Here is a 19456-nt window from a genome sequence, read left to right on the forward strand (position 1 = left end):
ACATTAAGCGACCACAGTTGAAAGTTTTACTCATGAAGAGTTGTCCAGGCATCTGTTTCAAACTATCAGCGTGGACTGAGGGTATGGATTCATAACGAAAGCAAATGCTAAAAACTTAGTTCTTGTGGAGAAACCATCTGGCTGCATTGAAGCTGAACTTGTCATTCAAAGGAATTTTGTTGTTATCTATTTCTGCTCAAGGAGGTTTGTTTATGCCGCCATCGCTTTCTGATATCGCAAACTACGGGCAGGCAAAGGCTCATAACGTGCTTGTGTTAATTATGCTTCAAAAACACCATTTAAAACCTCAGTTCTGGCCTGATTCATCGGTTCCTTTACGACTTCTGATGTGTGTTTGGTTCATTGTCCTTAGAATTTGGAGATATCCTCCTTCTTTATTATTCCATTTACTTTCTTTAGAGCAGCAGATCCACTGGCAGCAGAACCGCTGCACCATGCTTGGGCCATGCTAAAGAGCAAATTTGTGTTGCACTAAATTGATCACAGAAACATGAGAGCTGTAAAAATCAACTGAAGACTGACACGTTGAATATTTTCTTTATGATTGGATAAAAACCTCTGACCACAACTGTTTATAACATATGGGTTATGAAAGCAGGCACAGCAGTTGCAGGTTCCTGACTAAGGTGTTGTTGCTGAAACGTACACTAATCTGTGGCTGTGAATACCAGATGTGTTGGCTATGATGTCATAATGTTGGAATGACTAGTCAGACATTTCCTTGATGTGAAAAACAATTTATATAAATAAAGACTTTTCACAAGTCACGAGTCCAATGAAAGTTTCAAGTCTTTTGACGACAAGTCTCAAGTCACTTTGTGTGACTCAAGTCTGCCTCGAATCTGAGTACTAAGCTTGAGTCCCCATCGGTGTTGGAAAAATTACTAAATTAGGTATGACTAAATTATCTCTTTAAATATAACACAATACATGGTTAAAATAATACAACGGTACATTAACTTTAAAGAAAATAGGCAAATCAGTAGGCTACTAACAGCCTACATTTGTAAAGAGATTTTTACATATGACAGAGATTTTAGACAGTTTGAGCCCATACATTACAGGGTTGAAGAGCGGAGGACATGTAAGAAAGTACAAAGATAAAAATATTCTCAACATATTAGGAACACTGTTCATATCAAACCTGCTCTGTAATATTTCAAAACAAGCCCCAAAAGAGAAGTTGAGCAGAGAAGCGAGGTGAGGTGTGCAGGTACTGACGGCTTTCTGTCTCGTCTGTTTGGAGCCAGAAAAACAAACTTTAAGGATCCTCATGTACGTGTAGAGAATTAAAGTTAGAGGTCCAAAGACTGAGAGGGCCGTAATGACGAGTCCATAGATGTTACTGACTGTGGTGTCATAGCAGGCCAGTTTCACAACAGAGTGATAGTCACAGTAGACTTTTTTAATAATGTCTCCACACAGTTGTGATGGAATAATTAAAGGCATTGTAAAAAAATTCACAAGAAATACGAGTAACCATGTTAAAGCAATAAGGATGGCAACTTTGTTGTATGACATACGAGTTTTATATTGTAGAGGACAGCAGATAGCAAGATATCTGTCGTAAGACATGACGGTTAAGTTTAAAAGTTCTATAGTTCCATAAGAATACACACAAAATATCTGCAGGAAACAAAATAAAGCAGAAACAGTGTGAATGTCAGAGAGAATCTGAGTCAGAAGGAACGGAAACAACCCTGAACTACCATACAGTTCATTTACAAACAGACTGCACAGGAACATGTACATAGGTTCATGTAAGCTCCTGTTCATACAGATAACCACGATGAGCAGAAGGTTGGAACAAATGATTGAAATATATAAAGACAAAACAATCATGAAATATAAGTATTTATACAGCCCGGTGTCAAAGTAGGCACTAAATGTGAAAAATGAAACCTGTGTTGAGTTCACCATGATCCTCCGTCTGGTTCACATTTACACAAAGTAATAATTAGTCATTAGTAATTATTAGTAATAATAATGTCACATATTAAACTGGGTTTAGCTGCACTTTGTGCAAAACAAGCAGATGTCAACACAATAGCATGAAACAGATTAATCATAATGGATATCATTATGTTAAACAACCCCAAACAGATCATTTCCTTTACAAAGTCTGTTCAATGCTGAGTTCAAAATGACAAAAACTTTGAAACCTTGTGTGAATTTGAATGTCCACCAGTTGTCCTGCTGCAGTCGTACTGAGTCCCTCCAAACTGAGCTGAACTCTGCTTTAAAACTTTGAATGCAGAGGAAACCTACAGCAGCAGTGTGACCTCATCATAAAAGACTGAGGTTATTGATACTCATGTTTAATTAACTTCAATAAAAAAACAAATCATGAAGAACACCTGCTTTTATTTTTTATATAAAAGAAATGGGAATGGTTTACTCCTACATCATAACAAACCATTTTAAATCAATAATGTCCCCTCTGTATGCCCCCTATGCATGGTTCCACACAATGTCACAAGAGAGATGAGTTTTGGATTAACTAACAAACCATCATATTGACTTGAAAAGGAGATGGAGCATGTGCTATGTTTGGTAGACAATTTCCATGATAATGAATAAACAGTGATTATTACTTTGTTATTACACTGACTTCTAAGTTGTGTTTGAAGCTGTGGCTGCATGTCGTGCAACACAAGTGCAACTTTACACCAGTTAACTGTTTACAAATCTATGACAACATTTAATATGTGTAACAAGGAGGCTAGTGATAAACTCTACACAGGTTTCACATTTGGCGCTGGTTGCCTACTTCAACATCGGGCATTTTAGAAACCTATCTTATCGTATATGTCTCGTCTTTGGCTGAGTGGGGGTGTACAAGGTCTGAGATGTACGATGGGGCCTGACCGTTGAGGGCTTTGAACACCATTAGAACTGTCTTGAAATAGATCCTTTGTTGTACTGGCAGACAGTGAAGGGATGCAAGAATGGGTGTGATATGCTCCCACTTTTTTGACCCAGTCAGCAGTCTTGCTGCTGCATTTTGAACCATCTGGAGGCGTGATATGAGGTACTGGGGGAGACCAAGGTAGAGGGAGTTGCAGTAGTCCAGCCATGAAGTTATAAAAGCATGGATAACTTTTTCCAGATCGTGGTATGACAGGGAGTGTTTTATTTCAGAGATAATTCTGAGCTGGTAGAAGCTGTTCATTGTTACAGAGGAGATTTGATTATTAAAGAATAGCTCAGAATCAAAAATGATTCTTGCAGAAGGTTTTGTGAATGGGGTTAGACCAGGCCCGGTTCTAAACTGCCTGGATTGGGGGGACAGTAAGAAATGTTGATGGGTCACCAACTGCTACTGTGTTGAGTGCCATAGAGATGCCGTTTTTTTGTATGCATACCAGTCTATTGTAATTGTAAAGATTTCTATTTTTATTTTTTTGGTCAAAAAATGCGCAAATTCTTAACGAACAAATTTCTGTAGCTAGCTATAAAGATGGAAACTGTTTGATATCTCGGTCAAACTAAATGTTATTAACACCAAATTTGAGATCCTTGGTTGCCATGAGACTGGGAAGAGATGAGCCGAATTTGGTGAAGTTTGGCCACTAGGGGGTGCTAAAAATATGGGAAGTTTATAACTCTCGAACAGCTATGATGTAGGGCCAATCCTCAGGCCATATCTTGAAGGTGGTCATGACTGGTCAATGTGGGCGTGGCTTATTACAACAAATCCAAATCAGCACACATTCAGCCTTTTGCACTTCCGGTACACTTCCCATTACAGCAAATACCACGGCTCAGACGTTGGCCTGTGTCCTCACTTTTGCCCCGAGCCCATCATCCTTTGGGGCCAACTTCCATGGGCTCTATGGTGCGCGGGGGGCTTGGCCCCCGTTCATAACTGCTTGCAGTTCTAGTTATTAGTATTAATATTATAAATTCTACTACTACTGGTTCTAATTTTTTAACTTTCTATAAAAAATACAGGTTTTAACACATATGTATTTTATAATAGTATTGTATCACATTTTGGTAGTATTTATACAATTAAAATGTTATACATTATTATACTATAGCTATCTAGTGTATACAGTATGAATATGTACTAGGGGTTTAACAATACATGTATTTGAATTGAACCGTTTCGGTACAGGACGTATTGCAACGGAGAAAGACATGTTTCCGATGTGACAGTTTAACTGGTGTTCATTTTAACTGTTCCCAGGGGTCCCACATGTGCTGGAGGTGTGGTTTGAGATTCCCGTCTCGAGAGGGGTCCTCGGCCATGTCTGCTAACCAGAAAACATTCCCTTCGCCCTGCTCATCGATCCAGGTCTTATTTATGTATATTCATTTTGAAGTGGCTTGAACACTATTCCACACGGAGAAGCTGGACCACTGCAAACCACTGTTCGATGAGCACTACAGAGCACACAGTGACAATGTAGGTGACTGTGTCCATGCCTGTCCAAAAGTGCATATTGTCGTCCTTATATCTTCGTATTGAAAGCCTGTACTCAGAAATAACTCATGGGTGGAGTCAATGTGGACAAGTTAAACTTTCTGGTAAAAAATTAGAAGGTTGAGTGAAACTGAAGAGGGCTACATGCTGGAACTGTTAGTGCTGCACTTTACTTGTGGAAAAGTTTAGTTAAAGGCCTTTAACACGCTGTGAGTTTTTTTTTACAAATATTATTTAATATATTTTTTGTTTGAGAATATTTTATTGATTGGAAAGCTTATTCTATATATACTTTGTTTATTTGAGAATAAGTTATTTAATTTATTACCAGGCAGCACTTTAGCAGGTCGGTGCTCTGCGGTGTTACCTGCTGGGGCAGCCGTTTGTCCTCTGTTCGGACAACTTGTCTTAACAGGTGTGAAAAGGGGTTTACATATAAGAAAGTATAATAATAAAAACATTTGTAATATGTTGGGTACACTGTCCATAGTAACATGATCTTTACTATTCAAAAAAAGGCCCAAAAGAATAGTTCAGTAGCAGAACCACTGTGAGGTCGTGGTGTAACGAGATCTCTTGGCAGGAGATGTGTTTTCCTCGAAATAACTCGTTTTACTGTATTTGTGTGTCATCTGCATAGCAATGGAATGAAACATTATGGTGTTTAATAATCTGGCCAAGTAGGAGCATATGAATAGAAAATTAAGCCGGACGTAAAATAGACCCTTGCGGTACATCACAGGTAATTGGAGTTGTAGTTGAGGAATAATTACCTGTGGTGACTGAGAAGGTTCTGTCTAAAAGGCAAGAATAATACCAACTAAAAGCAGTATCCTTGATGCCGACCCAGGTTTTCAAGCGGTCTAATAAAACTACATGATCAACAGTGTCGAAAGCTGCGTTTAAATCTAAAAGGATTAAAATTGCGCTCTCTCCCCTATCCACTTTCTGGACTATGTGCAGCTTTAAAACCTGACTGGAACTTCTCAAAGATCTTGTTGTGAGACATGAAATCTAAAAGTTGTGTTGAAACTATGTTCTCTAAAACTTTGGGTAGAAACAGAAGCTTAGAAATTGGCCTAAAATTGTTAAGAACTGAAGGGTCGAGGTCATTTCCTCCAAACTGAGCTAAAATGCTTCCCTTTTTTTAATTTGCAGGTTATTGGTGTCCACAGAGCAGCAGTGTAACCTTGTTATCACAGGACCCATAGATTGATATTGATTTCTATTAATGAATAAACTTTCAAAGCCCACTCACAACAAAAAATATTAAGAAGACAGCTCAATAAAAAAAGAATGGTGTACCATCTCAATGACTATTTCACCATAACTGTGTGCTAACATTAGTGATAGTCGCAGACCATCTTTTTGGACCATCTGCTTGGCTGACCTCCATAAAGTGGAGTATCTGTCCAGCACAACTTGCTACCTTTTGGACTGAACCCTTATGTCCTGGCTTGTTGGATGACAAGCATCATTGTTTAAGATGGTTATACTCTAATAAAAACAATCTTATGAATATTTGATTTCTTCCAATAGAGTTTACTACATCCTTGGCACTAGACCTTCGGGTCTGCTGCTGTGGGCGTCCACAGTTTAAAAAGGAGCTGAAGCAGAGTCAGCTCAGTCAGAAGGGAGTCTGAGTATCAATGTGTTTACATTTTTGGTCCTAGTCATGTCATAAATAAGAGAGTGGTGAGTGAGATGTTTACACAAATGATTTCTTACTAATTTCTTGACGGTACATGGACTGTTCGTGTTGATGCACAAAATTTAAACTTGTTGCAATCAATCCTTCCGATGCATAGTTACTGCGTTTTGAACCAAATGCATGATCATGATAAACTCTACACAGGTTTCATATTTCACACTTGGTGCATATGTCGATACCAAGTTGTTTAAACACTTATCTTTCATAATCATAATGTTTTTTTATATTGTAATTGTTTGTTCCAACCTTCTGCTCATCGTGGTTATCTGTATGAACAGGAGCTTACATGAACCTATGTACATGTTCCTGTGCAGTCTGTTTGTAAATGAACTGTATGGTAGTTCAGGGTTGTTTCCATTCCTTCTGACTCAGATTCTCTCTGACATTCACACTGTTTCTGCTTCATTTTGTTTCCTTCAGCTTTTCTGTGTGTATTCTTATGGAAGTGTAGAATTTACTAACTTAGCCGTCATGTCTTATGACAGATATCTTGCTATCTGTTGTCCTCTACAGTATAACACACGTATGACATCTGGTAAAATTGCCGTGCTTATTGCAGTAACATGGCTGCCTGCTGTTTTCGCTGTTTCTGTGACGACATCTTTGAGTGCCTCTTTACAGCTGTGTGGGAACATCATTAATAAAGTATACTGTGCCAACTACCCCATTATTAAACTGGCCTGCTTTGACACCAGAATAAATAATGTCTATGAACTCACTGCTGCTTCTCTCACAGTCTGTATTCCACTATCTGTGATATTTTACACCTATGTGGAGATCCTTAAAGTTTGTTTCTCCGGCTCAAAACAGACGAGACAGAAAGTTGTCAGTACCTGCACACCTCACCTCGCTTCCCTCCTGAACTATTCTTTTGGGGTTTCTTTTGAAATACTACAGAGCAGGTTTGATATGAGCAGTGTGCCAAATATGTTCCAAATATTTTTGTCATTGTATTTTCTTACATGCCAGCCACTCTTCAACCCTTTAATGTACGGCCTCAACATGTCCAAAATTCGCCACATATGTAAAAGTCTGCTTCTGAAGTCTGTTGGGAAGAGTAGATCATCCAACAAATCTGATCAGCTCCAGTAATAAGAGCAAACACTTGGCTCAGTACTGTCAACGGTAATGATTTATTTAGTTTATGTATCAAAATGTATTAAATTCATCAAGAAAGTTTTACATTTTGTCTTTTTGATTTTGGTGTGATCTTGGTCAGTGTCAAAGCAAACAATCAATGCACGGTTTTATTTGCAGTCAGTGAAAGGTGCTCTACTTTTCTTTTGTCTTGCTTAATTTTCACATGGTCAATTTTAGTCTATTAAATATAGGAACATTTTAATTGAACAGTTTACTTCCAAAAGTATTTTATCTACCATTGTTATTGTAAGTATAGCAATGATGCTGCTGGAATAAATATAAGTCCTAAAGTTAAGTACTTAAGAAATAAAGTTTATGTGCTTTGACTCATTCTGTTGCTTTATTTGGGATTTTATATCATGGCTATATAAATGTTACTGTACTGCCTACCTTTAAAAGATTACTTGTAATTTCCAGGACTTTGAAAAGGAAGACTTTACACCACAGACACAGTCGGGTTCAGTCAGTTTTATTCATGTGGGCCAAATGACTTTGACAAGAAAATTCTGAGAAACCTCTGAGGAGAGGAAAGAATAGACAGCTATAGTAGTCAAGGGCCTGAAAGCCTCTCACCCAAAAAATCTCACTTTTTGAAAAAGAATCGATTTTGGCCATATCAGGATTTTTTTTTAGCTGAAAATTCAGGTTGTTCTTATTGACCTTAACCTCAGAACACAGTAAGCTCTGACCCTGGGGATGAATGGCCCAAAGTTTCAATAGGACCGCTTAAAAAAAGGTGACTATTTAATTGAGGCGACATTTACAGTTCCCCAGTGCATTTCCAAAATTGACCCTGAGCGGTGTTGACTGTGTGTTTCTACGGTGCCCCTGAAAGAAAACAAAACCCAGCGGAGCAGAGATAGAAAGAAAGAGGATTCTGGATTGTTGGTCCAAAATGACCAACTTTCATGAAAGGGGGGCAGGGCTGTATACCTTTCACCCACTGTGGTGATGTGAAAATGGAGCCAATTTATTTATTAAGCACCAGATTTGGATGCTTGATTTTGAACCCAAGGAGAGCATCTGCTCAATATGTGTTGTCCCAAACAGTTATGCGACATTTGGGGCAAATTCAGGTTGCAGTAACCTTTTTTTTTTTTCTTTTTTTTTTTTTGGGGGGGGGGGGGGGGGGGGGGGGGTGTCTCAACCACAAAACACTTTTACAAGTGGGAAGGAAGAGCCAGGGATCATTGATCACTTCACCTGTTAAGGCACCTCACTCTTACTTTTGGTCTGCACACATTTTAGAATATTTACCCTGTGTAGCAGTTAAGGATTTTAAGAAAGAGGTTTGGTCAAATTATGCATTTGGTGTAGAAGTGCAAAATCTTGGTTGTTTGTCATTCAAGCTCTTATTAGGGTTGAACTATAGTGGAAAAACTGACATTGCGATATATCTATTATCTGGGATATACACTGCGATATGAAAAAAAATACAAGAATTAAGCAATAAAATACACCGATCAAAATTAAAATCAAAAAATTAAAACAAACTTAGTGTATAGGGAAAATCAACCTCACTTTATGGGGGAAGGTTGATGGTTGCCAAATGGTGATAGCACCACAATTCAATTACATTCTCATTATGTTGCCAATTATTATAGCCCCTCAGATTTTCAAACAATATGATGCGTTAATAAACAATTCTTATGGGAGGGGAAAAGAACATAGTAAAATGTGTTCCCCTAGGGACAGAGGGGGTCTAGAGCGGCTGGATTCAAGATTACAATATATTTTCTTTGAAACACTGGGATAAAGAAACCCTGTTAGAATGGGTACGTTCTAAAAATAAGCTATCATTCATGTTTACCCCCATTTTTAGAAAATCTCAGTGTAAAAATTGCACATTGAATCCTATTATGTCTCACTCCAGAGAGATCTGGACCAAAGTACATAAAATGTATTAATTATCATATTGCAAACATTTTTATTCTCCCTTATGGCATAACTCGATGATTAGCATCGGAAGGACACCAGTGTATCAGAAGAAGTTGCATATTAATGGGCTGTTTAATATTGCTGATTTATATGAAGAAGGTGTGTTTATGTCATATGCAGACATGATAAGGAAATACAACCTTAGAAGAAAAGAACATTTCTGAGCAGAAATCTCTGACATCAGCTGTCAGCTGAACTCTGGCCTTCTCACAGTGACTGAGTCACTCAGTGCCTCCAGAACCTCGTCCCACTCGTCAGTCCTCATTCTCCTCGACTCTTCTGCGTTTGACACAGTCAACCACCAAATCCTCCTCTCCACTCTGGGTGAACATCGCTGACTCTGCTCAAACCTGGTTCACATCATACCCATACCTGACAAATTGCACCTTTCAGGTCAGATGGAACTTCTCCTTGTACAAACCCTGCTTTCTGGAAACTGGTGTTCCTCAAGGCTCAGTATTAGGACCGGTTCTGTTTTTTGATCTATACAATAGATCACCAGGCTCTGCAGTCACATCAAATGGATTCTCTGACCACTGTTCTGCTGACGACACCAACTGTTCCTCTCTTTCCCCTCATCCTCCATCAACACCCACGTTGTGACGCTCATCTCTGAATGTCTGCAGACATCTCTGCTTGGACAGCTGCTCATCACCTCAAACTCAACCTGAGTAAACCTGAACTCCTCTTCATCCAGGGGACAGACTGCCCACACATGGACCTGTCAGTCACTGTTAAGGTATGTCATGGTACTGGCATTATCAACAGCGAGGAACTTGGGCATAATCCTCGACAACGGACTGTCCTTCGCCCCAACATCACTGCTGTGGCCCCATCCTGCAGATTTGCCCTCTACAACATCCGCAGGATCCGGTCTTTCCTCACAAAGGACACGATGCAACTCCTGGTCCAAGCACTGGCCATCTCCCGCCTGGATTGCTGCAACTCCCTCTTGGCTGGACTCCGATCCTCTGCGACTAAACTGTTGCAGTGTATCCAGAACACTGCAGCGCGCCTCATTTTCAATTTACCTAAATTCTCCCATGTGACCCGCCTCCTCCGTGACCTCCACTGGCTTCCTGTTGCGGCCCGCATCCGATTCAAGACGATGGTACTGGCCTTCAAGGCCGTCAACAGAACCACACCTGTTGTTGGAGCCTATTAATTATTTGTATTAATTATTAGGAAAATGGTATATGGTAATGGCATAAAATAATGATAATGATAACTATTTAGGATGTGTAATGTACTACCATTTATTTTGATTGTTTTTGTTGTTTATGGCCCTCCTCCTCCTAGTCAGGCCATCCTCCTCCCGTGATTAAGGAGAGAGGACAGCTGGTTTGCTGGGCGGCTTTTTGTGTTGAAGGAGTGAGGAGTGAAACAGTTTATCAACCGCTAAATTACGTTTTTTATTTGCTTATGGTTTGAAGTCAACCGGAGGATATTTCTGTTTATGTAAATAAATGCGAAACCCTTTTTGTTGAAACAAGAAACATCTCCGCGAGTGCTTTTTATTTAGTAAGTCGGAGACCTCCTCCTCAGAAACTACTCTGACGATTGTTGAACTTTTTTGTATGCAAGAGTAGCCATGACCTCCAAACACCGGTCAGACCACACGCCCCAGAGAAAGCACTTCACTCTAGTACATCAGCTCGAACCCACATAGCACGACTATACTACTTTTTCTTTTTTACTTCATCGACGGTGATGTTGTGGTTTCTTTCTTGGGACAAATGGAATTATTGTAAGTCGCTTTGGACAAAAGCGTCTGCTAAATGCCCTAAATGTAAATGTAAATGTTATGAATAACAATTTCATTCTTAAGGTAGCAAGAACACTTTAACTGAACAGTTTACTTCCAAAAGTATTTTATTCACCACTTTTGTCAGGTTGGCAAAGATGCTGCTGAAACAAATATTGTGCATTGTTATTGGAAATATGACTCATGATATTTTGTCTATAGAAGTGGTTGATATTACTTCTTCCTATGGTCTGCTGTTTAAAGAGCAAAGAAAAATCACAATAAATCATATAACTGAATTAGACTCGTACAATCACAACACATATATTAAATCAGCACCAATCAGAGATAAGCACATCATCCCAGCTCTAATATGTGCATGTGAAAGAGTTATTTTAGAACTTAATCCACTTGGTAAATAGTCTGTTTAGTTTTACCCACAACCCAAAACAGTTCACTTCCAATCCAGTCCACATCCGCACTAAAAGACAGGCAAATATAAATACTGATGCAGTTTTCATCACAAATTCTCACAAAGCAGGTCTGGTTTGCGCTGGAAAGTCAGACCACGAAAAAACACACATCTAGTGTTGAAGTGGGTCAGCACCACCCATACACAGGACAAGCACTTTTACATTTTACTATTGGAGATTTTCCAGCACTTCTCCCAAGATGTCGGTAATTTTTTCAGCTTTTCTGGGGGATTCAAGGCCTTAAACAAACTGCATAACCAAGTACATGATGTTTACGTTTCCATCCTCCCCTGCCCGCTGTCTATCACATCATGTTGGGACACACTAAAAGTTGAGACAGTGCCAAAGGATGCACACGCAGCAACAAAGTCGAACTGGCCATGTCCAACGGACAGTCCTGAGTGGTTGCTCTGCGGGCCGCTTGAGAATAAGGTGGGTAGCAGCACTTGTTGTTCCCACTTCAAGCACTGCACACCCACCAGATTAGGGGAACAAACAGGAATATAGGGGCGTCATCAAAGACTTTGTTATATAAAAAAAAGTAAAACAAAAAGGATGGTGATCAACTCCCAGAGGAAGACTCCTCAGTTGACTGACTCTTTTTCCTGTACTTGTTGCATCTTGACCTGTTGTACCAAGTGAGGTTTAAATAAAGATAAATAAAGTCTATCTAATCAATCCTAGATAATTATGATGACGACAGCACTGGCTCACCGGCTAGCTGACACTGCCTTAGTTACACTGACAGTCTAACACCTAACACTGAAAACCCACACAGCATTACAAGTAATCAAGTTACAGAGAAAATCTGTTCGCTTCAAGGAGTGCTTTTGCCTTGGTGTTTGCTCTCATGTTAAGTGTCTGGCCACATCATTTTTATGATCAAAGAAGATATAACGGGTTAATGCCTGAAACAAATACAGGAAATCAGTCACTGAGCATTTACCACTGACTCTGAGCACATGTCACATTTTCATTGTTTAACAAATTCACTGCTGGAACTCTATTTTATGTAGTCAGGTGGAAAGAACAAAGTTCACAATAAAGCCACTAGATGACACTGTGCCCCTGTGAGGTGAAGAGCTGCGTCTGTTTTTAGACACTCACCTGTTTCCTGGAAGGACGTTTGCTGTTTTTTGAGTGGGTAAATATGTTTAAAAAGTTACTCTCTGTACAAAAACGGTTGACAGATAAACTCTTTTGAGATCGTTTAGTGAAGTCTTTACCACAGTTAGCGCCAGAGTTGTTTGGTTTTTTACAGAAATCATGTTTATTTTCATTGTGAAATGCTGCGTGGGGTTGACGGCCTGTCGCCACATAATGTGCACCTGAGTTAGCACAGAGATTTGATGTAGTAACTATATTGATGTGCTGTATAATTTAATTAATGTACCCAATGTTTCATATTCTGTTGAAATTAACTGTATGTGGATTTTGTTTATTTTCTTTCATTCTGTTTAACAGAAGGGCTACCGCTACAGTTGTTCATGTATTCTGTAATCAGGTGTACTCTCATTTATGCACTAAGCTGAGTTACTGCATTAGGTACAACTTTAGTCAGCTAGGGATTCTAGTCACACTATATGAAAGGTTAATGGATTTCAGTTAGGGATATTATTAACCAAGATTGGTAAAATCGTTTCAGGCTTGAAGAGTTAGATACTAATTGAAGTGAGACTCTTTGTGTCAGTTTTGTTTGTGTATGAAAATGTGTTAAATCTAAACTCAATTGAACACTCTAAGATGATGTAATACTACTGACCCTTCTGAAGTATTTAGAGAAATGAAGATCCCAAAAATAAAAATAAAGTGTCCTCCGTTGTTCTAATTTCACCAGGCTACATTTAGTTCATCGCATCCAACAGTAATCAGTGATAATATGATTATTGCAATTTTCTCCAGTATATTACAATATTTGATTTGCTATCCAGCTCACATTTTAAAACACGATACTTTGAAATATTAAATGACACTTTTGTTATTATATCTATAAATTATCTCTGCAGTCAGTCAACATTTTAGAACAGAACAGTTGTTTACATGATTTCCTTATTTTTGACATTTGCAATCCATACATGACAGGATTCAAAAGTGGCTGTATGATGAGAAAGTACAGAGACAGAATGATTCGTAGCACACTGGGAACACCACTCACATCAAATCTACTCTGCAGTATTTCAAAGCAGCAACCAAAAGAAAAGTTTAAGAGGGAAGCGAGGTGAGGTGTGCAGGTACTGACAGCTTTTTGTCTGGTCTGTTTGGAACCAGAAAAGCAAACATAAAAAATTTTCACGTAAGAAAAAAGAATTGGAAGCAGAGGGACTAAGATGGTGAGAATAACACCAAAAATTCCATAAATGTTATTGACTTCGATGTCAGAACATGCCAACTTTACAATAAGATAGTTATGACAATACAAACTGTTTATGATGTTTCCACAGAGCGGCAAACGGATGTTTAAGGATAAAGTAATTAAGAATTTCACAAAAGAGTACAACCATATTGAAGCAATAAATATCACCACCTTGTTAAATGTCATACGTGTGTTATACTGCAGAGGATGACAGATAGCAAGATATCTGTCATAAGACATGACAGCTAAATTGCAAAACTCTACATGTGCATATGTATACAAACAGAAAACCTGCAGGTAACAAAGAGAAGCAGAAACAGTGTGAATGTCAGAGAGAATCTGAGTCAGAAGTACCGGAAACAACCCTGAACTACCATACAGTTCATTTACAAACAGACTGCACAGGAACATGTACATAGGTTCATGTAAGCTCCTGTTCATACAGATAACCACGATGAGGGAAATGTTAACAAACACAATACCAATGTAAAGCAAAGCCGTTAATGTAAAATACAGGTATCTCAAAGTTCCTACATGTATGTATGTGCTAAGAATGAAATAAGATAAAGTTGAATTTACCATCGTTCTTGTTTTCGATAACAAAACAGTAAGCACATTTGTAAAAAGGTTTGCTTATAGAGTTTTCAAATCAAGATGAATTATTTATTTTAATTGCAGACATTGTTCTGAATAACACAGGCATTCTCTCCATATCTGCTGAGCTTTACACCAACAACGCTGCTTCACTGGCCTTTAAACATGATTAAGCCTAACAAAAATAACAACAAGCAGCATAAACTTACCATTTACTCCCCACATTTACTGAATTATAAATATCACTATTAAATATATTCAAACAGATTTCTTTAAATCGAAACATCCACTTTACACACAGCTCAACACTTTTCACAGACAGTTGCAAACTGCTACAGTAACTACTGAGATGCTGCATCATTATCAGCTGCTTTATAACTCTGCATGACATCAGGTTACTAACAAAGTAGTCCCACCTCACCTCATGTCCAGCAGCAAATACTACAGGCAACTGCTGAGGAGAATTGGAGCTCCTATCTGAAAAATGTCATGAGTCAAGCGATATCTGACTAATCTCAGGGTAGCTGTGGATTAATTACAATCAACATTCCTTAATATGACCGAAGATTTCACATTTTCTCTGTATGTTGTTGTTGGAACAGAAAGATAAATGAGAGGAGGTGGATATATATGTTTAATATTTGTATATTATCTATAACAAATCCAAATGATATTGTTACTGAGATTGAAAAATAACTAAATTTGGCTATTTCCTGTGCTTCTCAACAAATACAGGATGTGTTATTCAGATTTTTTTTCTTTTTTTTTTAATCAAACTAAAAGATACCTTAATTAAAAAAAAAACACATTGTGCACAACATGTTTTTTGATTGTTCCATCTTTGTTTCTCTTATACTCAAACTTTCTATCCAAAGGGCCATCAGGTTCTTCGTATTCCACCATCTCCTTCAGGTCACAATCAGCCATAACTTTAGAGCGAGGACAAGAGGACAGAGTGTGATGAATTATTGGATATACGGGGCGGGTCATTCTGTGAATGCGTTAATGCGTAAAACAAAATCATCGTGTTGATTCCACAAATGAATCATCTCGTGCATTCGTTAAAAAATTTAAGCCATTACACACACACACACGGACAAACTGCTCAAAAAATGAAGGGACAACTTAATGTTCACAGTTTAACACTACATCGGTTTAACTGCAGGGATATCAATCTGTCCATTTCAGGAACAAGTGATTGTGAATCAGTTTCAGCTGCTTTGGTGCAAATGAAAGTGACAACAGGTACAATGGAGGGAAAAACAAGACAACCTCCAAAAAGGGAACGGTTCTTCATGTGGTGGCCACAGATAGTGGCTCTCTCCTGCTCCTTCCTGACTGATTCTTCTCTAGTTTTGTGTTCTGCTTGTGTCCTTGTCACTGCTGGTACCACGAGGCGGTACCTGCAGCCAAATCAGGTTGCGCAGGTAGTCCAGCTCCTCCAGGATGGCACACCCATACATGCAGTCACAAGAAGGTTTGCCATGTAGCATGAGGGAGAAACCAGGAGACCAGCCGTTACAACAGGAGAGCTGGACCTTAGAAGGGCATTAACTCAACTCAACTTTATTTATAAAGCGCTTTAAGCAGCTGCAGCTGGGACAAAGTGCTGTACATAAAACATAGGAAACAACAAATAGAATAAAATAAATAAAAAAACAATAAAATAATAAAAATGTTAAAACAATAAAAACAATAAAAACAATAAGACATTAAAACACTAAACAACAGCAGAGTCTCAAGCTGGGTTGAAGGCCAAGGAATAAAAATGGGTTTTAAGATACGTTTTAAAAATGGACAGTGAGGGGGCTTGTCTGACATGGAGCGGGAGGGCGTTCCAAAGTTTGGGACCGGCGATAGAAAAGGCTCTTTCCCCTCTGAGCTTCCGCTTAGACCTCGGTACCTCCAGGAGCAGCTGGTCAGCTGGCCTGAGGCACCGGGCAGGAGCGTAGTGATGGAGCAGCTCAGAGAGGTAAGGCGGGGCGAGACCATTTAAAGATTTAAAAACAAATAAAATAATCTTAAAATGAACTCTAAAATGCACAGGCAGCCAGTGGAGGGAGGCCAGAATGGGAGTAATGTGCTCCCTCTTACGTGCTCCAGTTAGGACGCGAGCAGCAGCGTTCTGGACTAACTGGAGACGTGTGAGGGAGGACCGGCTGACTCCAAAGTAAAGTGCATTGCAGTAATCCAACCGAGATGTAATGAAGGCGTGGATTACTGTTTCAAAGTGCTTTTGTGCAAGAATAGGCTTCACCTTTGCCAGCTGCCTCAGGTGAAAGAAGCTGGACTTTACTATTGCACCAATTTGCCGGTCCAATTTAAAATCACTGTCCATTTTAAAACCCAAGTTTGAGACTGTTGGCTTCATATAGTGCTCCAAAGGGCCCAAGTCAACTTGGGGGGGTTCACTAGAGCCGCTCGGACCAAAAATCATCACTTCTGTCTTTTTTTCATTAAACTTTGTTCAGTTTCAGTGACATCCATGCTTTAATGTCTTCAAGACATAAAAGAAGTGGTTTCAGACAGACGTTTTTCTTCTTCAGCAGCACATAAATCTGACCGTCGTCAGCGTAACAGTGAAAGGAGATGCCATGTTTTCTCAGGATGGAACCCAGGGGAAGCAGATACAAAGAGAAAAGCAGAGGCCCTAAGATTGAGCCCTGTGGAACCCCATATGACAGCGGAGCAGAGCGGGACTCAGAGCCACCAAGGCGTACACACATAGATCTTCCCTCAAGATATGATCTGAACCAATTCAGGGCGCTGCCACTAATGCCCACTAGGTGATGCAAGCGGGACACTAAAATATTGTGGTCCACAGTATCAAAGGCTGCTGTTAGGTCCAGCAAGACAAGGATCTCATATTCTCCAGAGTCAGTAGCCAGGAGGATGTCGTTGAAGACTCTTAATAAGGCTGACTCCGTACTATGCCTTGTTTTAAAACCAGATTGGAAAACTTCCAGGATGTCATGCTCATCCAGGAACATCTTTAACTGAGCATGGACGACTTTTTCCAGGATTTTAGAGATAAAAGGCAGCTTGGAGATAGGTCTATAATTAGCTAGCATACCACGATCAAGGCCAGGTTTCTTAAGCAGGGGTTGCACCACAGCATGTTTAAAACTTTGGGGGACAACACCAGAAGATAAACTGCTGTTAATAATGGTCAGTACTGACTGCCCTATACAAGGGAATACCTCTTTAAAAAAGTGAGGCGGGACAGTGTCACAGGGAGAGCCTGATGGCTTAATCTGGCCAACCACATCTTCTAAAGCCATCAGAGACACAGGCTCAAACAAATCAAACACAGCTGAGCAGAGAACATGGTCAGAGGGGTCAGATGCAGGTGTGGTAATGAGAGCTCTTGCAGTAGCAACCTTATCAATGAAGAATTGCAGGAAGCTATTGCACATTTCGGGGGACTCCTCTGTGCACGCGGGCTGAGGTGAGCCAAGAACAGATTCTATGGTTTTAAATAACACACGCGGGTTGTGAGAATTTGATTCAATAATGTTTGACAGGTGCTCTCTTCTGGCCTCTTTAACAGTGTTCTGGTAGCAGCGCCAGCAGTCTTTTAGGATTTGGTGAGACACATGCAGCTTGTCCTTTTTCCACCTGCGTTCAGCTTTGCGGCACTCCTGTCTGGCTGCGCGAGTTCTCCCATTGCACCAGGGCTCAGGTTTAGCTTTGGGCTGCACCATTTTAAATGGAGCCACAGAGTCCAGTATGTTTCGGCAGGAGGAGTGAAACCAGGAGCTGAGCACCTCCGTGTTTGCAGATGTTAAGTCAGAGGGGACACAGAGCTGGTTGAAGGCAGCGGAGAACTGACCGGCAGTGACGGGGTTAAAAATCCGACGGCAGCGAGCAGGAGCGGCAGATTTAACTGCAGCACAGGAGACAGCAGCTTCAAACAGTACCGGCAAATGATCGGAAAACACATTGTCACAGATTTCCACGTTTGACACAGATAAACCATGACAGAGGACGAGGTCTAATGCGTGTCCACGTTCGTGTGTGGGACCAGACACACACTGCTCCAAATTAAAAGAGTCAATAAGGCTTAAAAAGTCCTTCACCAACGGTTTTTCAGGACAGCACACATGAATGTTAAAATCCCCTACAAGGAGGACACGATCATACTTAGGCATGATTTCAGCCAGAAGATCAGAGAAGTCATTTAGGAAGTCTTTATTGTATTTGGGCGGTCGGTAGATGACGGCACACAGCACCGGGTCGGAGCGACCCACCTCAAATACATTTGCTTCAAAGCTGGAAAAAGAGGATGAGACAGCGGGCTGCCTACAATTAAAACCGTTTTTATAAACAGTCACCGTCCCTCCTCCACGACCCGACGATCGCGGGGAGTTTAAATAAGAACAGCCGGCCGTTTTTATAAACAGTCACCGTCCCTCCTCCACGACCCGACGATCGCGGGGAGTTTAAATAAGAACAGCCGGCCGGTAGAAGTTCGATCAGGGGGCTGCACTCACCGGCACCGATCCACGTCTCTGTCACACAGAGGAAGTCCAGGCCACGGGAGTTGAAAAAGTCCCTCAGGATAAACGTTTTGTTTACCAGTGATATATATAGATATAGATATAGATATAGATATAGATATATATAGATATAGATATAGATATATATATAGATATATATATAGATATATATATAGATATATAGATATATATATAGATATATAGATATATATATATAGATATTTATATAGATATATAGATATAGATATAGATATATAGATAGATATATAGATATATAGATAGATATAGATATATAGATATAGATATAGATATAGATATATATAGATATATATAGATATATATAGAGATATATATATAGATATATACACACACACACACACACACACACACACACTACTCACAATAAGTTAGAGATATTGTGAGAGACTCAGTGGATTTCATACATACGGTGTTTGTTTCACTTCAGAGAGTTTTGGGATAGGGAGGCAATTGTATTGGGGTGATAGACACCTCATTTTGTGTTTTCCACATAATGGTCTCACTGTGTACAGTGT

General features: G+C 39.6%; 3 protein-coding genes across 3 annotated transcripts; 1 reads left to right on the forward strand and 2 right to left on the reverse strand.

The window, feature by feature from the left end:
* Positions 1-1011: 1011 nt before the first annotated feature.
* On the reverse strand, positions 1012-1962 carry LOC115570912 (olfactory receptor 142-like). The gene has a single exon (XM_030399711.1). The coding sequence runs from the start codon at positions 1939-1941 to the stop codon at positions 1012-1014; it is 930 nt and encodes a 309-aa protein (XP_030255571.1). The 5' UTR covers positions 1942-1962.
* A 4325-nt stretch (positions 1963-6287) lies between these two features.
* On the forward strand, positions 6288-14884 carry LOC115570928 (olfactory receptor 486-like). The gene is made up of 2 exons (XM_030399748.1): positions 6288-7204; positions 14836-14884. The coding sequence occupies exons 1-2, from the start codon at positions 6288-6290 to the stop codon at positions 14882-14884; spliced, it is 966 nt and encodes a 321-aa protein (XP_030255608.1).
* LOC115566128 (olfactory receptor 2A14-like) lies at positions 13444-14415 on the reverse strand. Its single transcript, XM_030391853.1, has one exon. The coding sequence runs from the start codon at positions 14389-14391 to the stop codon at positions 13444-13446; it is 948 nt and encodes a 315-aa protein (XP_030247713.1). The 5' UTR covers positions 14392-14415.
* Positions 14885-19456: the final 4572 nt, after the last annotated feature.

The sequence above is a fragment of the Sparus aurata genome, chromosome 2 (genome assembly GCF_900880675.1).
Source record: "Sparus aurata chromosome 2, fSpaAur1.1, whole genome shotgun sequence".
Lineage (NCBI taxonomy): Eukaryota > Metazoa > Chordata > Actinopteri > Spariformes > Sparidae > Sparus > Sparus aurata.